The 20,692-nt window shown below is 42.6% G+C and overlaps 1 protein-coding gene across 1 annotated transcript; it reads left to right on the forward strand.

Annotated features, from left to right (window-relative positions):
- Positions 1–1,402: 1,402 nt before the first annotated feature.
- tmem240a (transmembrane protein 240a) lies at positions 1,403–20,546 on the forward strand. The gene is made up of 4 exons (XM_085781282.1): positions 1,403–2,286; positions 2,680–2,786; positions 7,890–8,098; positions 19,280–20,546. Exons 1-4 carry the CDS (start codon positions 2,230–2,232, stop codon positions 19,432–19,434), a joined length of 528 nt encoding a protein of 175 aa, XP_085637408.1. The 5' UTR covers positions 1,403–2,229; the 3' UTR covers positions 19,435–20,546.
- The last annotated feature ends 146 nt before the right edge of the window (positions 20,547–20,692 follow it).

Genomic DNA, 20,692 nt, shown 5'->3' on the forward strand with positions numbered 1-20,692 from the left:
ATTGACAAAACTCACTGTGTTTTCTTGAGAATGTCTTTAGTAGAAAGTTGTTTCAAACTGTTGATGTAAATATGCAATTTTCTCTATTTTGTGTACATGAGCAAATTCTTTCATTTACACTAATGCAACAAAGACTTCAAATCAAATATCTTCAAATCTCAACAGAGCAAAAACAAAAACCGTAAACCACCTGCATGTTCAGATACCACCAAATAGAAAAATAAGCGTGAACTTAATTACTTTTTCAAGCATCACTACAAAAGGGGCCTTATCAGCTCACATGCACTTTCCTGCTTGTTTGTGCAGATATTTGAAGCCAGTGACTCGCTGACGAATGTTGTAAACTCACAATCAACCTTGCTGCACTCATAATTATGATTGCTGTGGTTAAATGTTTACATGACCCCCCCCCCTTCCCATTTTACCTCCTGTAGATTTTAATCAGAATGAGTTCATTGATTATTTTGTCCAGTGGTTTAATTTTAGTCCTTAGTAGCTACAACATGCAAAAGCTAGAGGGCGGCTGCTTCTTCGGCGCTGTCCATGGTGCTAAAACTATACATCACATTTAAAGAGATAATCTGAATTTTTAAAGCACTTCTCTGTTAAAAAATATCATTGTTTACTTGGGCTAATTAGTTTTTTTTTTTAGTTTTTTTTCTTACTGCACAGAGAAATAATGCACCAGATATATGTGGATTAAGATCCCATTGGAGAGGTTTCCAGACCAATATCTCCTCTCAAATAGAACTCTCTCAAATAGCAAGGTTTGCAAGTTTTTGGAGAAATTATACAAGACAACGCCACTGCAGGGTCTCTGGATTTTCACCCCTGTATCTGCTTTTTCAAAGAAACAACTCACAGGTTTCTATTATAAGTTTTAAAATATAGACTTGATATGATTTGTATCTGAGACTCCCGAGCAGAAGCAGGAGAAATTGCGCAGAATCAGAAATTGAAGAGCTGCAATGTAAAATATATAAAGCCTGTGTGTGTGTGTGTGTGTGTGTGTGTGTGTGTGTGTGTGTGTGTGTGTGTGTGTGTGTGTGTGTGTGTGTGTGTGTGTGTGTGTGTGTGTGTGTGTGTGTGTGTGTGTGTGTGTGTGTGTGTGTGTACACATGCATCATACACACATGGAGGAATAAAAGGGGTTAAGCCTACAGACAAAAAGGAGGTTAAAGCATCATGAAGAGTGCCATTCTTGCAGCCTGCTCCAGTGCATCTGCAGGTATCCACTATAAATAATGAGCCTATAGGCCAATGCCATAAAGGCAGTTTTCAGTCCCCCCCCTCCACCCCCTCCATCCCCCATTCTCTCTCTCTCTCTCTCATACCGCCCACTATACTCTCTCTCTCTCTCTCTCTCTCTCTCCCTCACGCGCGCGCGCGCAAAGGACACGCACGCGCACATGTACTGGAGGTGGGAGTGGATGCTCGTGTAGCTGCTGGAAGCCAGGATGGGATGATCATGCGTGTCTGGCTTCGGGCGTTAATGCAGCTGCCGTTGCTGGATCCGGACTGGACTTGGGGCGTAGGGTGGGTCTAGTTCCCGACTGGAGCTATCTGGACGTGGTGTCGATGTTATCAAGCAGGCTATTCCGAGAAAGACGGGGGCGATGGCCGTGAGAGGAGTTGGTGCAGCTCTTTGAAAGCGAGAGAAATTGACCGTTTTCACCGATGGAGGACGGGAATTCGCCGGTAGCCTGTTAAAGCGCAGCCCCGGTGTGGAATAACTTGGCACAGGGCAGGAGGAGGGATACCGAGGCGCCCTTAGAGGATACCGAAGGAGCCCGTCTCTGGTTTTTCTTCATGGTTTTCTAACCCGGGATAGAGATAGAAAGGCGCGTGGAAGAACGGATCACTTTTGCATCGGTAATTAGGAGAGGAGAGGAGAGGAGAGGAGAGGAGAGGACTGCCTCCTCGGAGCGAGCGGCAGCCGCATCCGACAGACCGGGAGGGGGTGGGATACTTGGATGGAGAGGGCGCAGTGAGGGGCTGAGAGAGCGGCTCGCCGTGTGTAGGAGGGGGACGGAGGGGGGGAGACCGGGCAGTTTGAAGGGACGGGGAGCCAGGAGCGGCGCGGCGGCTCCATGAGCGGCTCCTGCCGGGACAGAGCGCCCAGAGCCCAGCCGGAGCGTCTCCACCGCCGCGGGTGAAAACAAGAAAAAAAAAAAGAAAAAAGGAAAGACAACCCGGGGCTTCAGGACGGCGGCCAGTTTGGAAGTTTTGATGCATATGATCACAACCACCATGATTTTTATGATTCTTGGTGCTTCAGTTGTAATGGTAAGACACATCCACCTCCCTCAGCCTCCATATGAATGTTCTGATTTAGCCTACTCACTGAGGCCAACAGGCGCTCTAATCACACTGTTCACAAATGTGCCATGAATGTAGAGGAAGTAGCAGAGAGCAAGCAGGCCTATCAGTGACATGTGGAAGTAGGTTAGCCTACCTATAATTACCTGCTGTCATAAATAAATAATCTAAGTCCGTTTTTAGGGAAGAGTCCTGCCTCTTGGAATCGGGAGGGTCTATTTCCTGCCCTCTTCTTTAACATCCTTCCTGTTGTTATTTTTCTTAACCATGGTAGAGCAGAATGATTGGCTGTGTGTAGGAGTAGCCTTGTAGCCTATTGCCTGACATGATGTCCCAGCTGACTGGCATGGTTCTTTGCAGGCGATAGCCTGTTTAATGGATATGAACGCACTACTGGATCGCTTTCACAACTACATCCTACCGCATCTACGAGGGGAGGACCGCGTCTGTCACTGCAACTGTGGAAGGTAAATGCCATCATGCTCGTGCTATAGATGAGGGATAAACACGGTGCTGTGTGTGTGTGTGTGTGTGACAGAGAGTGTGTGAGTGTGGTGTTCATTTTTCTACCCGTCTCTTCATAATTGCTGGAGAGGCCTCGAAGATTTCTGGCGGTGAAGCCCCGCAAAACGTGATATGAGCCGCGTCCGAGCCTCCACACGGCGGCTCATGTTTTCATTTCATAGTGTACGAGACTGGAGCTTGTTTTTTTTTATTAGGCTATTATTATTATTATCCTATTATTTTATTATCGCGTCTAACGCGTCTGATCGCGGTGTGTGTTTTCCTGCACAGCCCGTATCGGCAGCGAGGGTTTGTGCTTTGCACCATCCAGCCTGCGAAGGTGTGTGTCGGAGCCATAAATAGGTAATGAAGTGTGAGCAGCAGGAGGCCGCTCACAAACAATCTGAGCATCAAGTGTGTGTCGGTTCACGCGGCGCTCGTGCTGCACGGACTTTTATTAATAATAATAAACCCACCGGGTCAATTATCATCAGCGCTGGAGTGAAGTGGTTAAGGCTCGAGAGGAGCTACAGGGCTGCTCACCAAGCACATACCTGCCGTCTGCTGTCACACCGAGGAGCAGGGCTGGAGTGGGGGAGGTGGTGGGGGATGCAACAGCAGCAAGACACTCATTAATATATTAAATCTGATTTCATCTGTATCATTATGCGTTTTCCGTCAGCAGTGAGCAGGATGTAAGGCAGCACCAGATAGCCCACAGCTGGGCCTCTGTCTCCTACATGTTGGAGCAAGATTTAAACCAAGAGTCATTTGAGCCAATAGATTCACCCCTATATTGTCCTCAGATATTGGCTCCTGATTGGCTGGTGTCCTACAGGCAGCCTAGCTACAGCCAGAGAGCAGAGCAGTGGTTTAGGAAGTGGGGGATGTCACTGTTCATGTTGGTGCAAGCTGAACAGATGCACATTAACTAGACCAAAAAAACAACAACAGCTATAGTCTATAGTGTGCATGCACTGCAGTGAGGGGGCTGTTTTGCAGTTCATTAGCAGCATGAATAGGACACTGTGTGTGTGTGTGTGTGTGTGTGTGTGTGTGTGTGTGTGTGTGTGTGTGTGTGTGTGTGTGTGTGTGAACCTGTGGCTGTTGATATCCTTCATCATCAGGTGTTGTTAGGTAAGGTCTATCAGTCAAAGTTTGGAAAGCCTCATGTGAAAACCCCAACGATATGATATTATCATAATACTTAAGTCACAATATGATATTGTTGCGATTTTGAACAATTTGCAATATCCTAAGTAGTGCAGTAATATATTGTGATTTGTTGCCATTTCTTACCTTTTTGCAATTATGTTTCCAAAAAGACAACTTTGTCAACATGTGTTTTTTATGGTGGCCCTGCAGGTCAACACACTTGAACCTAAGAAAACACATGCAGAGAAACAAATACACAACACATTCAGAAAATAACGACATCAGTTTAACAGCACATGTGCTGCAAAAACTCATAACACAACAGTGTTTCTAGGGACACAAAAAGTGACAGACGCTTTAGTTCTTGACATAGGAGTTTGAAAAAAAAAAGATGTGTTAGTTTGGTTTATGATAACATCAATATCACATGATTCAGATATTATATCTACTGTTAGCTTAGCACCAGCCATCAGCTGGGTCCATCACTTTTGTGTCTCCCTGGAAACACCTCTGCTGTGTTGTCAGTTTTTTGTAGCTCATGTATTATCAAATTCATAAAGTTGTTTTGTAGCACATTTGTCTTGCATGTGTTTTCTTAGGTTGCAGTGTGTTAAGTTCTCAGAGCCTCTGTAATATTGTGATGCAGTGTGAATTATTACCTTTGAACAACTGCACATCATGTTCTGAAAGGAAAACTTTATCAACTTCCATTTCCAGTTCTCAGTCGGCTTATCTCACTTAAATCCTTTTTGACCGCAACAGACATAAAAACGACTCAAGCATTCTAGTGCCAAAAATTTCAATTTGCATTTGCAATTTGTATATTAAAACACAACATCCATCAATCGACACAGTAAAATATCGCAATGCTTAATGCTGAATTGATTTTTCTTCCACCACTAGTGTATTCTGTGATATTCTGATATCATCCCCGCCACTGCTAAGGAGCTGTGAGCTTTATTTGAAAATGTAGGGAATAAAGTGACATCAGAAGCATTGATTTCTTTATCTGTGATACCAAAGAGATTATTTTTAGGTTACTGTAACCACAGTGTCTTTCACTGACCTGGAAACAGTCCTGAGTGAGAGTCAATCGTCTGTTTTCACAAAAACAGCAGAAAAAAATGTGGGATACGTACGTGGATGATTAGAGCTCGCCTGCCCTTCTGTCCGTGAGCCACAGAGGCGTCGTGATGCCCACAGCACTCACCTTATCAGGCTCGAGGACACAGCCAGTGTCATTTTATTTGGCAGCCTCTGCGCTCTGATTTTAGATGTAGTTGTAGCTTCTCTGACGGGCCAAATGCCTGGCCTACAATAACTGCAGCCTCCGTGGGAGAGAAGTGATCTAGGATGTGGGCACAGTGTGAGTTGCTGGATGCACCTTTATTGGTGCGGTGCTGTTTTGTGAGGCTGCACGATGATGATCCGGAAGAAGACTCTCAGCATCAGACCTGTAGGACGCAGGTGATCGGGACCTATGGGGAACGCCTCCAGGGGAAAGATAGAAACCTGGAGTAAGGTTTTGCTTCATCTTCACACATAGCTTAGCTTTGTTTATTGTGAGAAATGTTTTGGCGTTAATGGACCTCAGTGTCCGCCTGGCTCGGGTCAGTGAGGTTTAATAGTCGAGGTTTGATCCCCCATGAGGACACGCTTCTTCAGTAAAGATACTTCGAGTGCTAATCTGCAACACCACTTTCTTTTCTCCATGTTGTTTAGGACAAATTGTGGGTTGTGTCTCTGCATAATACAGTCTGTCAATCAAACTGTGTGGGCGGGTTTTGCTGTTGATGAACTTGCATTTCATGGAGATGGAGATTTCTCCTTTTGTCTTCAGCCACTTGTGATTTTCACTTCGGCTTCAGTTTCAGCAACTTTCAGATGCATGAAGAAAAGCAGAGAGTTAAAAAGAAAGATTGAGTGTCCAATGAAAGACACTTTTAATGTTTCATTTTTGGAGCTTGGTCAATTTTAAGCAGTAAATGTCAGGATATCTCAGATTCAACTGCATACAATTTGCCCCCCTCCCCCCCATTTGTTTATATTAAATGTGTGTCCTGCAAGTCCTTCAGTTTTGACAAGTGTGATACCAAATTGCTGGAGTGCTAAAACTTTTGGTAATGCCCTTCAAAAAACCTGCAACAGTCCAAACTTGTTATCAGTGTAACATCCCAAAGTGTGTGAGTGTATCTGTTCTCACTCCCAGCAGTTAAGTCTCTCAGCTCCCACTGTGTTCCCTTACAGCGTTTGTCAGACAACTGCCTGTGTTGTTAGTTTTCGTCAGAAGCTTTCATCCGCTCTCAGGAGGCCAGGTAATACCAGGATAGTGAGACTTTCATATCGACTGGATGTATCTGTTTTAAAGATCAGTCAGAGCTGGACCAAGTGGCAAAGTCAGTGTAGGAAAACTGATGGTTGTTGGAGCACAAGTTGCTTTAACAACTGATACACACATCGGCATGTAAACTTCGGTTGTCTTTTAATTAAGTGTATCGGTATATTTCCATATTTCTTACCACAGCACCTCCGTCCTCTCCCAGGGGATGTGGGCAAAACATGCAAGTACACAAATGTGCTGCAAATTCAGAAAACAGCTACATCAGTTCGACGACACGTAGCCTACACTGCAAAAACTCACAACATAACGGAGGTGTTTACAAGGATACAAAAAAAATGACAGACTAATGCTAAGCTAACAGCACTTATTAGCAATAATATTTGAATCATGTGATATTGATGTTACAATAAACCAAACAAACACCACTAACAGGTAGGCGCTTTCAGAACTTCCTCCGTCACAGGTTATGGTCCATCACTCTTTTGTGTCCCCATGAAACACTTGTGTGTTGTATGTGCATTAGCGTACATGTTTTGTCGTACTGATTAAGTTGTTTTCTGAATTTGTAGCACATTTGTGTTTCTGCATGAGCTCTCAGGGCTACTGTATTTTGTAGTTTTCATTTTGAATTCAAAATATGTTTTTAATTCCAAAATGACACGAAAAGGACGATAAGATGAAAATTCATAAGTTAAATGACCTGGGTGTGAATATACTGTAGGGGTCAATCTACCAGGGAGTCAGTGCATGGCTGAAAGGCACCTCTGATGAGGTTGTTGCTCATTCAATTTTTAGATCCTGAGCTTTTCCTGCTACTTCACAATTACAAACCAACCATAAATGTCTCAGCCTGAAGTGCAGTCTGGGAACTCCCAGCAAAGTGCGGATTAGTGCAGTCTGATTAAAATTTCAAAATTTCAAGACCTCATTTAATTAGAGTGGAGGATGCAGAATATATAAATGCACATAAATCCAATAATGTCCTCAGGGTCAAGGAAAATGTGTTAAAATTTTTCAATGTCTAATGTCTATACGGTAAATTAAAGAAAACACTGAAATGGATTAATGGAACTTTGTATGTAGCATAACATATTTCATGTTTCTTTTCCCCCTGTTGATGTTTTAATTCTTATTCTTAGCTGTTATCAACAACCAGCTCACCTATGTCTACTTTATTTATTAGTTTTTATGCCAATTTTTATAGTGTTGTGTCATATCTCTTCCAATCCAACCTTGTAACCATTCACAAGGGACACAAATTATCTATAGAAGTCCTATATACACTGAATCAGGTGCATTTTAATTAGATGTTATACTGGTAAATAAGATAAATAAAGATTTTAAGTCGTCACAAGTACCAATATCAATGTAACCAAAAACTTGTGGAAATTTGGGAGTGACATATTGAACAATAATTTCCATCTTCAAATGAGGGAACGAATGTTGTATATAACAGTCCTGTACATCCTTTAATTTGTCAGTTTTTCCTTACAATGTCAAATAATAATTGTAGAAGATTGTATGTGTATGTAACCCTCTAATCACTGTCCCCTGTCTGTCCTCCCTCCAGGCATCATGTCCACTATGTAATCCCATACGATGGGGACCATTCCTTGGTGGACTCGTCTGAAAACTACTTTGTGAGTGACAGTGTGACCAAGCAGGAGATGGACTTGATGTTGGGGCTGCTGCTGGGTTTCTGCATCAGCTGGCTGCTGCTGTGGCTGGACGGAGTCCTACACTGTGCCGTCAGGGCCTGGAGGGCGAGCCGCTACTACGGTGAGCTGGACAATCGGTGTCCGCTGCAGATACACATGGGCACAATTCACCCAAGCTAATTTTGTGTAGTGTGATGTGATTATACAGCAACAAGTCATACACACACAAAAAAACAGAGCAGGATTTATGGTGGCACAGATCCTGTGTGTGCAGAAATATGTATCCACCTTGTATACATCCATCTGTATGTGTGAGTGCCTGCCAGGTTAACACAGCAGTTGGTGGAGCTCTAGAAAATGACCTTCCCCCATTGCTTGGCCCATTTTTGGCTCTTCTCACAGATTTTTCTCTCAGTTTACTGCGACCTCTCGGAAAATCACAGCTAAACCTTCCAACTGTGATGATGATTCAGACGGAGGCTATCAGCAGAGGTGAAGCTAAATTTAAATAGCCGTCTTCTCCCTTGGAAAGCCCTAATGCCTCAAACCTTATCACACTATAAATTCCTCTTCATTTGTTTTCAGGAAATAGCAGCAGTCATATGCTGACGTAATAGCAACATCATTAAGTGTAATTACTACGATCTGAATAAACTCAAAATGATCTAATTAGGCAACACAAAATCAGACTGCAATAATACAGACCTACCAAAAGACAAGTGTTATGAAACAGACATGATTATAATGACGATTTATACACATTCAAAGTAGAAAATAGTACATATGAATGTGAAATATCTAGGAAAAAAATGTACAAAAGAAAACTGTAAGCTGCAATATGCAGTTGTCCTGTTGCGCGGTTCAGCTGCTGCCGATGACTTGGCGCAGCTAATTTGTATTATCCCCCCGATCATTGTCAGTTACTTCCTGTTTTTTCAGTAGGTGACACTATGAGTAGCCTATGACATCATATTAGTGTGCAGATATCTTCAGTGTGGGAGTAATTTCAAATGTGGAAAATTTGTGGATTTGGACAGTGATAAAAGTGATAACAACTTCCTGATTTGAAGCAATCATCATGGGCACCCATGGGCTGATGCGCTCCCATGGGCAGGTCCTTGCAGTTTTTCATTGTGAATGTCCTAAGATTAAACTGCACTAAATATGATGCAATTGAATCTCTTAAATTGCAATAATGGCACCAAAGTTGCAGAGTGAATTGAAAAAGTAGGCTACGGGTGCAGGAGGCTGTTTTATGAGTACTGACATACGCCTAATGTAATTGAATCACAGAGTGGCAAGGTGCCTAACTGCCTACATTTTTAGGGGAGCATTATTGAACCATTTTTCCACATATAGGCTACATGTGTAAAACCCATATAGTAAATGCACACCAGGATCAACACGAGCGCAAAGTTATGTGAGTGTATGAGTAGAAATGTCTTCACAAAGACAAACAGAGTACTCAGAGCTTGGGTAAGGTTCACTAATGTTGCATTAGCATTGAGCTAAAAATGGCTATCCTGGTGACTGTTTTCACATATTTGGCTGAATCACTTTGATTGGTTTTGGTTTGGTTATATGTAGTTGAAGCCTTGTCAGTCACTTGGCTCCCTGCTAGCACTGTTGTGTTATGCTAAATTAAACAAAGTGGACACTCCAAAAGCAAAAAAGCAAAGTCTAAGGCAGTAAAGTAAAATAGAATATTAATAGAAACTGAAATAATGAGCTACACACTTGACCCAAACCAATTGGGAAAACTACAAATAGCTTTCCTGAGTCTAGACAAATGGAAATTCCCTAAATTTACACTACTGTAGCATTCATGGCTATACTTGCATACATAGCTAATTTACTTGTGAATTAAACTATAAATCAAAATAATAAAGATACATATTTTGTGGAGGGATTTTAATGAGGATGCTAACTAAGCCTGAAATCCTCAGGCATGGTTCTCCATGGCTGATGGGCCTGGGGGATAAGGTCCCCCTTAAGGAGAGACTTCTGAAAGAAGCCCTCACGTGGCATCAACAAATCACACAAATGAGATGACTTTAAAACTTTAAAATCTGCTCTAAAATTGACCGGCGATCTCTCTCTGAAGAGGGACAAGGACCCAAGTAATTTGGCCACTTTTCTCTGAGGGTGCAATTAGCCCGGGAGAAGTGTTCTGAATTAACTGTAGTGTTGATATTTCTCCTGCTAAGACCACAAGCACATCACAACAATCAGACCCTGGAGGAGCTAAAAGCATGAACGACCTTCACTAGGGCAGCAAGTAAAAACAACACTCTCATCTTAGTGAAATGCCCCAGTTAAATAAAACATGATAACACCTCTTTAACATGATTTTTGGCTCATTTATGTTTGTTGATCATTTTTTTCCTACTACACATATGACATTTGGGTGTTTTGAGTTTTTCAGCTTGAGGAAATGTTTTGACATTTACAGTAGGCTAGCTTGTGTTATGAGGGAGGCACAGCAGGCTAATGCATGATCAACATAACATGGCTTTAGTAGGCTTTAAACCAGTGTGTCAGTGGCAAAACAGTGAAGTTAAATCTGTCCGATGTTATTCCCCAAGGACAGTGTATAAATAGAGAGTAATCAGGGACCCCAGATAGACCCTTGGGGAACTCCACACGAGACAGTTTTTACTGAAGTAAACTCAGCTCAACAAAAGCTCTTTACAATGCTTGTTCAAAGAGCTACTACAGTCCAGTCTCTCAAATATGACAGATTATTTGGCCAAACCGGTGAAATGAAAAGAGAGAAAGTCATAGGCTAATAGTACAGGAATAAAGTCTGAAATCTAAGAATAAAATTATAGATTTAAGAAGTCAAAATATTGCAAGAAAAAAGTTTTGACTTTACAAGAAAGAGGTCATAATGTTTCAAGAAAGAAGCTGTGATGTTATTTCAATAAAGTTGTAATATTACATTAATATTACATGACATTACATACATTAATTATATAAATTTGTAATGATCTGTTATTTCATAAATCAACCTGTAAACTAAAATACAAACATAAAAAAATATGAATATACCGGTAAATAGAACAATTATTTTCCTTTTATTACTATTCCCTGTAAATTAATTCTTAATAGCCTATTCTCATTCTTGATATTATGATTTTATCGTAATAATTACTAAATATATAAATATTAGGCCTACTTTATTCTTGTCATATCAGTTATCAAGAATATAATCATAAAATTGTGAGGATAAAGTCATAATATTACAAGAATAGAGAACAAAGAGTAGGACCCAATTTTACAGGAAAGAGTCATTATGAGAATGAAATTTATATTTCCTGTCATATATTGTACCATTATAAATTAGTATAATTCATGTAATGTAATATGAATTCAATATGATGACTTCAACATCACATTTTATTTTCTGAAATATGATGACATTTTTCTTGTAAAATGACAATTTTACTCTTCCAAAAATGTGTAGGACTGTAGTATAAAACTATATTGTATAGAAATCAAAATTGTTTTGATCTTTCTTCACTAAACCTGTTTAAAGAGAGTGCAAGTGGCACATGAGGTGACAGGTGTGACGTAGAAGCTCTATAAGAAAATTAAAGTAATTTCTTTTCACAGCTTTTAAGTGTTGGCAGAGACAGTACAAAACCTTTTCTATTTTAATTCAGCCAAGACAAGCCATGTGAAGTACGTGCTCATTCGCCCGCGTTGTTCACAGTGTTGTTTCAAGCTGTTGATTCCAGTCAACATGAATGACATGAGCTGTCCTGAATGCCAAATTGAAATAGAGTGATAAACCACACCCAGCTGGCGCAAACCTGTGCGTGTGTGTTGTTGTTTAGGGTTTTGCACCACGCCCAGTGATGAAGGTGTAGTATGTCAGAACAGGAGACTGAAGGAGAGGTGAGTCAGTAACAGTCTGTACACAACCACACAGTCCTGAAGAGGTCAAATCATCCAGAGTAATTAAAATCAAAGCCACAGAGGCTTCACCATGTCTGCAGCTAATGAACATTAATGCAATTACTGACATTATGTCTCCCTCAAGAGAAGCTGTATGACCCAGAAGTGCGTGTCCAGCTCAATCAGTGACAACATTGTCATTGGGTAGTGGTTCAGTCGTTGGCACCGTTACTTTAGCACTGCTTCATGTAGCATAGTTTCCCTGCATTAGTCTGAGGTCAGTGTCACAGGTTCAGGTGATGTGGGTGTACAATTTGGTGGTTGTAGGTTCGATCTCAACATTGGTGGGGACACAACAACCTTTAAAAGATGCTATGTAGGTTTTATTGTTGCTACTCATTTGTACAGCACATTTCATGCACATGGACAATTCAAAGGACATGATAAATGACACTGAGGTTGTAAGAAAGTAAGTTAGGGTGAAGAAAAGGATATAAAACATTTTAAAAATCAATTTACAATAAGAGAGAAAAAGTGCAGACAAAAAGTGCAAGATATCAAGATGAAGACATTTTAGTCAAATTTAAAAAGATGGTAGACATTACTGCGTAGAGTAGGTGGTGTAAAAGGAGGGTTTTTAGATTTGATTGGTCTGAGGCGGAGCATGCCCGACATCATCTGAGGTTTTCCCTGGTTTGTGCTGCATGATAAAAACGTTGATTCACCATGTTTAGTTGTGACCCTCTGGATGGTCAGTAGGCTCCAGACGTCCTGAGGGTCCTAAGGTCAGAGATGTGGTTGGGCACTGGACCACAAGGTGACTGAGACACAAGCAGCAAGATTTTGAAATCAACTCTCTGAATGACGGGAAGTCAGTACAGTGACTGGAGTGATGTCATATTTCATAATTTTCGCCTACATCCTAGCAGCAACATTGTGTATACGCTGAAGTTGCCAAACAGCTTGTTTTGAAGGGCCTACAAAAAGACCACTGTAGTAATCTGGTCTACCCAAAATTAAGGCATGGGTGATGCTTTTAAGTTCCTGCTTTAACATTATTCCTTATTCGTTGCTAAGGTCAGTTTATCTTAGCTTAGCATTGGCAGATGTTGACTGTCCAGCGTAGAAAGCTTTTTGTCACTTCAAACTTCAAACTTATGGTGCATTCAGACCTCTGGCTCATTTGCTTAGTTCCGATTCAGGGGCTAAACCGATATACAATTGTTGCATTTTTCTTTTTGGTCATTTATCGTTTACATGGTAAAAGTCCCAAGCGGTCCAAAGTTGTGAACAAATGCCATGCGTGAACCAGCTGTTCTCTCATTGGTCAGAAATCTTACCTGGAAGGAGGAGGAGGTTACCCAGGAAAAACAAAAAAAAAACATAGAATAGAGGTCTCAACAGGCCTGACAAATAAAATTCGACCTGGTCCGAACCGCGATTGAAGCCTGGACCCGACCCGATCCGAGTCATTTGTGCATATTTTACGCCCAAACCCGACCCAAACACTGCCCAAAAACAAAGGGAAGCCGTCCCGAGTCATCCTAGCTATATGGCCATTTCTGGCCTGAACTTGGCCCAAACCATTGAGAACCATGGAACATCAGCAGCGTGTTGTCGCTGAGTCGATTATGTTCTCACTGCAAACGAAACGCTCCAGGGTGCAAAATGGAAACGAGCCAAGACCATTCCTTCCAAACGATCTGACCCACTTGTTTTATTCTGCATCCAAGCATGATTGCTGTGTTCACATCTGACCAAACTAACTAATCTTTGGGGTTAAACGCTCCCTGTTTTCGGAACAACTGCTTCAAACGAACCAGGTGTGAATAAACCCTTAAACAGCTGTCTACAGAGGTGAAAAGAAAGTCTAGTCCAGCGTGTCCCAGCCTGTCTCATCACCTTCTAATACCGAGTCACTGTAGTGTCCAGTCCACAATGTAACCCCTCCATCATGACTAAAAGTCTTGCTGTTGCTAGGTAGCTAGCTAACTGAACTTAATACATTTAAAACAGTAATTCTCTGGCTCTTTGTTGGTGTTTGTTTTCATAGCCAACATGCAAAGAATCATGGGGTTGCTCAGGAAAAGAAGGCTGCATTTCTCTGCTGCATCTCAAGGAGCCTTCAAAATGGGGCAGTCGCACTCGGTTCGAAAATGCATCCAAATGACGCAGCCCCTGAACTGGGACACAGCTATCAAGTGTCTTTGTTTGTAGATACATGAATATATGTATTGCACATCCTGTCAATTCACGTTACACTGACGTTAACATTAATCAATGCGGCGCTGCCTATAAATGAACTGTCTAATGAGAAACTTTGCTTTTGTGTGAAAATATACCAAGTCTGAGAAGTGACTTCACCTCCACCATCTGCTGCTGCGCTGTAGTGAAAGCTACATTCCCACATACCATGTGTTAAAATTGTGATGTGATAGTTGCTTCTTAATTTCCTGCCCCCCCACCCCCCCATCATCAACACCCTACCCCCCCTCCTCTGAAATATCTTATTCACTCCTTGTGCTGTCTCTTCCAGACAGATGAAGGATGAACGTTACTTCAGTACCAACGAAGCAGATTCACTGAGACAGAACATTTGGCTGCACAGACACAAGCAAAGAAATTAAGAAATAAATACATAAAAGCCTTCAGTGACACTAAAGCTAAGCAGCTATTAGACACACGTGTGAAATCACGACATGACAGCATGAAATCCCTCACAGTCTGGCGCTCGCCTGAAGAGTCGTCAACCACCGAGGATTCATCTCAGAGTGTTAGTATCCTAGATTAGTATTTCACTTTCTCACCGTGCCAGGATTAAGATCCACAGGGAAACACAATGTGCAACTAAATGTAGGCCCACTCCCATTTCTGCCCCTTAGCCCTAACCCTGGTGGTATAGGGGTATCCCAACCACACTACAAACAAAGAGCTCCCTGAATACACCAGATACCAACGGCAAGATGGCCGAACAAGCAACCAAAGAGGTCCAATGTGAATATTTTCTCCGTTCATAAAGATTTTAGAATCATGACAACCATTTTATATTACATTCAGTCTTGTGTCTACACATTACAAGCCCTTTTTTCATGGAAAAGTTTTTTTAAAAATCACTGACGTTACATCTTTGTTGCTAATTTGAGAAACATTTCTACATCTTGTCATGTCTGATGTAAAAGTCCACCCAGAGAGAGTTGGTTAAATCTGTTCCCATCACTCTGATACCAGTGTGTTATAATGCAGATGATGACATGTTATGGTTTAGTAGTGGAGTCTCAGTTTGTGGGGGAATGTTTCTACCCTTGCCCCTTATTGCCTCTTGCCCCAAAAACACCAGGGCTAGTTGGTGAGAAATATGATTGGGCTTAAGAGATCTACTGAAAACCAGGCTTTAAAAACAGGATTTGATTGTTCTGTGCTGTTTGCTGCTCGGCGTCGGGGCAGGCCTGTTCTGTGGAGGTGGCCTGGTTCCTCAGTTTTAAAGATAATGCTAAAGTAGGTGATATGTGACCTGGATACTTGGACTGCCACAGAAAACCTCCTCAGGCAAAGATGATGGGGAAGAAGAATCAAGCAGCGATCAGATTGGATCAGATCAGATCAGATCAGCTGCTGGTGCCTGGAAGTTATTTGAATGTGAGCTAATGTGGATTTGTGGCATAGAAAAGATCAGGTATTTCTCAATTTTTCATTTTTTATTTCTTGTTTTTAGATGCAGCTGCAATAATCAAGGTGCTTGGATTATACACGGGCTTTGATAGTTGTTGCAGGCTTATGCTTTGCGCAGAGGTGTGGAAGGTTTTGCAGCAGCAGCGGTGGAGACAATGCTGTTTCCTCTAGTGCATTAGAACAACAGTGTAAAATACATCATCATAAAAAAACACCCAGAGAGGAGGAGGAGGAACATCCATATTCATTAGCAGCAGTTATAGAGAAAGTGTGTGTGTGTGTGTGGGGGGGGGGGTTATAGGTTTCTTCTTTTGTACTGGGAGGGAATATCCCCTCGCTTTGTGTGTGTGTGTGTGTGTGTGTCGGCTGTGACGTTGATGCTAGGTCAGACTCGTTTAGCCTCGTCGAGATGAGGAGTGAAGGTGAGGCTGACAGGGCGGGGAAGGGTGTGTGTAGAGGGTGTGTGTGTGTGTGTGAGAGAGAGAGAGTGTTGGGGGTGCAGGATGGAGATGCTGTCATATCCCCACCCCCCACTTGCACTTGCACACACACACACACACATTTTCTCCGCCAGAGCTATAAATAGAATGAGAGAGAGCAGCTGGAATGGCAAGTGAGAAACACACACATACCCACTCACACCGTCACACACACACACAGATACACACACACACACACACAGATACACACACACACACACACAGATACAGCGCATTGAGATACACGCTGATTCCTATTGCCCCCCCCTTCTAATTCCATCTGTAGCTCCGCCCCCTCCTCCTCCCTCTTCACTTATTGAATCTACTCCTGGCCATTTCCTTCACAACGCTTCCTGCTGCATTTACTTTCTTTCTTCTTCCTCTCCTTCTTCTTCTTCTTCTTATCCGTGATGGGTCCGACACCGATGTGTGTTTCTGCAAAAAATGCAGAGAAACAAAAACTCAAAAATGGAGGGAAATGATGACTTGGCATTCAGTATTAAAACCCCCCCTCTTCCCCATCTCCCCCTCTCCTTTGCCTCTCCTCTAACAGAGCATAACAATTGTGTCTTCGCCTCCCATTTTTTCTTGCATTATCATTTCCCTCCATCTCCTTCTCTGTCTCCATCCTTTTATTCAAATGAGAAAAACCTGTCTCTCTCCGTTGCCCCTTTTCCTTTGGATACCCTTCAGAGCAGTCCTTGTGGACAGCATACCCATTCACAGCTATAAATAACTCACTCCTCTCCCTCCCTCCCTCCTCACCTCTCCTCCACCCAACACCTCCACCACCTCCACCGCTCGCTCATCCTCCAGCAGGGCCATTTGCTACTGGGTTTGCTGTCTGGGGCTCTCCCCTCCTTCTCCCCTTCTCCCCCTCTCTCTCTCTCTCTCTCTTCCCTGTCTCTGTGGACCTCGCTCTGCCTCACTGGCTCCAGTTGATAACCCAAATGTCTGCTCCACACATTCATGAAACCTCAGCGTAAAGCCGTTTCCTGCCATGTACTAGGAAGATCCATGTGACGCCCCGCTCTTAATCTCACCTGTGATGTCACTTCAACTTTAACTGTCACACGTGCAACAGCTGCGACACAAAAGGTGGAGAATCAAGGGCGACGCCACCGTGCACTCGAGGAGATTGGCGCCATTTACCGATCCCATCCAATATTTCAGCGTCCCCACGGCTTTTATCTACGTCACTGTAAAAAGCTCAGCTCTCTTCCCAGAATTAAAAGTTGTTCCAGCTGTGATAAAGCCGGCGGCTAAGAGACATATTAAAACACCAGAGCACTCCACTCTGACGTCCTGTTCGAAGCTGCAAAGATCAATGAGTTGAAAAACCTCCAGGCAGCAGATTCTGGGTCTTTTTTTTATTGGTTAAACCGGAGCAATCTTTAAAAAATATTTAGATTTAGAGAAGAAACAGAGAACAGGGCAGGGAGGAAGTGAACAATGGTTCATTCATGGACCTGCACCTGGTGCGCCAAAAAGTGTTATCATAAGTGATGTGACTATATAAGTGGTTTAACAGTTGAATGTTTAAATAATCACTGAATAGGGCTGTTTGATTTTGCCCAAAAATAAAATCCAGATTTTCTTCTCTCAAAAACCGATTTCCGATCTATCTATCTATACTAAAATGTGACGTCATTATTATATAATATTACAACTTCAATTGTAATACTGAACTTCAGTTGTGATATTGTTTATTTTTTTCATAAAATTATCAGTAATATTTACCTAGTCCACAATGGCAGCAACATCCGAATCCGAGGTGTTTTTGTCACCGCGGTGACACACAGAGGAAGGAAGATGTCCCCTTTACTGATGTTCCCTGAGCACAGAGCGCAGAGGTCTGTTTACGTACCAGATCAAATATCTGGAAGTGTTCTCATTCAGTGATGTATCAGTATGTGACTCTATGTGGACTTGAGGCAGTATCCCAGAATGCACTTCGCACCAAATAATCAACACTATCAGCAGGTATTCAGAGCCAAACTCAAAACAGGGACAAATTTCACTCTACAACTGTTTTCACTATTACTATCACTATTACGTTTTGGAAAGTGATGTTTCAGACAATTATGTCATCAGCTTATCCCATGACACCTGTCATATCATACATGAGAAGAGTTGTGCTTTATGTTACATTTAGCATTTAGATTTTTAGTCAGATATATATCACAGGATTTGAAGTGTATATTTTACAACGCTGTTGGAGATGTGAATTTAAATGAATCAGCCTCTACAGTCAGGTACAGGTGTGTTGAAGCAGCTGCCAGTTGTAAACAATCCTCTGACCCCAGAACTGTGATCATCATACATCATGTCATCAGATAAACTGAAAGGCTCATATCGGCTCCAAATTACTTCTCCGTGTGCTCCGAGAGGAACTCAGTGACAGCGAGGAGCTCGGACAGTGCACAGCAGAGATCAGCCTGGGTCTGTGTTGCTGGTTGTTGATACGTCCCGTCTGCCTCTAACTGGATTTGGAGCCAGGAAACGCGGCTAAGAAGGATTTTACACAATTGTGTGTGTTGATCTCTTGAGGGTGTCTTAGAGCAGCTCGGCTTTGGGGACCGAATTCAGTTGTTTCTGCTGCATGAGGGAGGCGACACTGACGAACAATAAACCACATACACTGAAGATTACAGTGTTTAATGTCACGGATACTGAATGAGAGGAAAAGTAAAGCAGGGGAATGCCCACAATGCACTCTGCTGTGGTGCTGATAGGGAGGCAAATGTTCTGTTCCCCAACACTTTGGACTTTTCCACTTTATGGCTGTTTGTCAGTGAAACTCTGTCTTATCTAAAGGACACACACACAGTGTCTGTGGCTGTTTGTTTCTATCTGTATCGTCTTCTATCCATACCCACACTGTTAGTAATAATCTGAAGCTTTTCCAATATCTGATCAATATTTTTCTGCCTCTGTGCCATTACAGTCAGACGAAGTCTGTCCACCTCATCAACTGCTGGAGGGAATTTCTTCAACATTTGACACAAATTTTCACCTAGACTAAAGAATGACATTATTTTGGTTATGAAAGGTCAAAGGTCAACGTCAACAAAACATATTTTTGGCATCTTTGATTCATCATCTTACACCATAAACACATTTGGACACGGTGACTGGGTTGTTTGGGGGGTTAATCTGGTCCTGGAGTTACCCTGCATGTGATTCATTATTGACTTCAAAAATTAAAGCAATCTTTGACTAACATCTGGAACATCTGCTCTCCTCTCTCTCAGATACCCCCTCCTGGTCATGGCTGCCCCAGTTCTGCAACCTCCGAGACCTCCGCCGCCGAGCGCAGCTCCGACAATTGGAGGACTCCAGCGGCAACATGGTCCACATCAAGCAGAAGCTCTACCACAACGGCCACCCCAGCCCCCGCCACCTCTGACTCTAAACAACTAAACAACAAAAACAAACAAACAAAAAAAACAACGTAGATCCCTTCCTTCCCTTAAAACACCTCCCCTCACCTCCCCTTTCCCTCAAACTGCCCCCTTGGCCAACTATTGCCTCAGAGACCCTGGAAACTGCCCTCCCACTGTTCATAACATGGCCACCCCCTTAAACCCCCGTGACAGGACTTTCTTATGACTAAACTCGGCCCCTGTCAGCACTAAAAAAAAAAAATCCCAGACCAGACCAGAGCAAGACGACGATTATTTGTTGCCACTGAATCTTGTCTTATGTCCATGTCCACCATTGTGGGAGGAGGAAGGATTAAAAAAACATTTTTAAGGGTGTTTTTTCTGTATAGAGACATTTTCTGTGTTAATTGTTAAACTTGGCATGCTCTTTTAGAACAGGGTAAGACGTGGGCAGTGTACGGAGCAGGGCGGCAACACGGGTGTCATGATTTTTTTTTCTCTAGTGGGTGGGAGGGGGGCTTTGTTGGTTGTGGGGCGGGTGGGTTTTTGTGATAGTTAGATTGCTGCTTCTGTAAATAGTTATAAATATGGGCAAATGGGATTTAAGTCTTCAGGAGGGAGGGGGGGACGTTAGGATGGATAGATGATGATGACGATGATGATGATGATGACAGGACAGTGGGACAGAGTCTGTTTGAAACCTGGATGTGAAACCATGTGATTTATGCTAAAAACACAGATTAATTAGCTTTGTTACTTAGTGAATTAACTGAATGTATTAATTTTTTCTGTAAATATGTGAGGGAGGGGGAGGGTGGAGAGCGTACAGCTGTGGTCGGGGGTTCTCTTCGCTGTGTTATCATTTTTCAGACCAACACGAGAGGAGAAATAAATGCCAGCCAAGATGAGTCAGTTCAACACACACACACACACGCACGCACACATCACGCTCCATCTTACCCACACTGTTAAATTTTCTTTATCCAATTCCTTCTCACTTATCAGGAGCAACCAGCCTATCAGCAGAGGGAACCCTCACCTGCCCCCGCCCCCCCTCGCCCTCTCTGTCCAGACATTGCTGTTGTGAGGATGAAATGTCTGTTTTATTAAAAGTGCCATTGAAGCACAACAGTGACCTCTGATGTTTGATTGTGTCGTTTCCATCACATGAGCTTTTTCCTGCTGATGACTCCAGCTCCGTCTCTTCTAAATCCAGATGGAGATTTCATAAGCGCTGACTAACAACACTTGTGAAATGACTAACAAAGCCGGTGACATCCT

Source organism: Trachurus japonicus, chromosome 7 (genome assembly GCF_045865225.1).
Source record: "Trachurus japonicus isolate A0001 chromosome 7, Traja_1.0".
Lineage (NCBI taxonomy): Eukaryota > Metazoa > Chordata > Actinopteri > Carangiformes > Carangidae > Trachurus > Trachurus japonicus.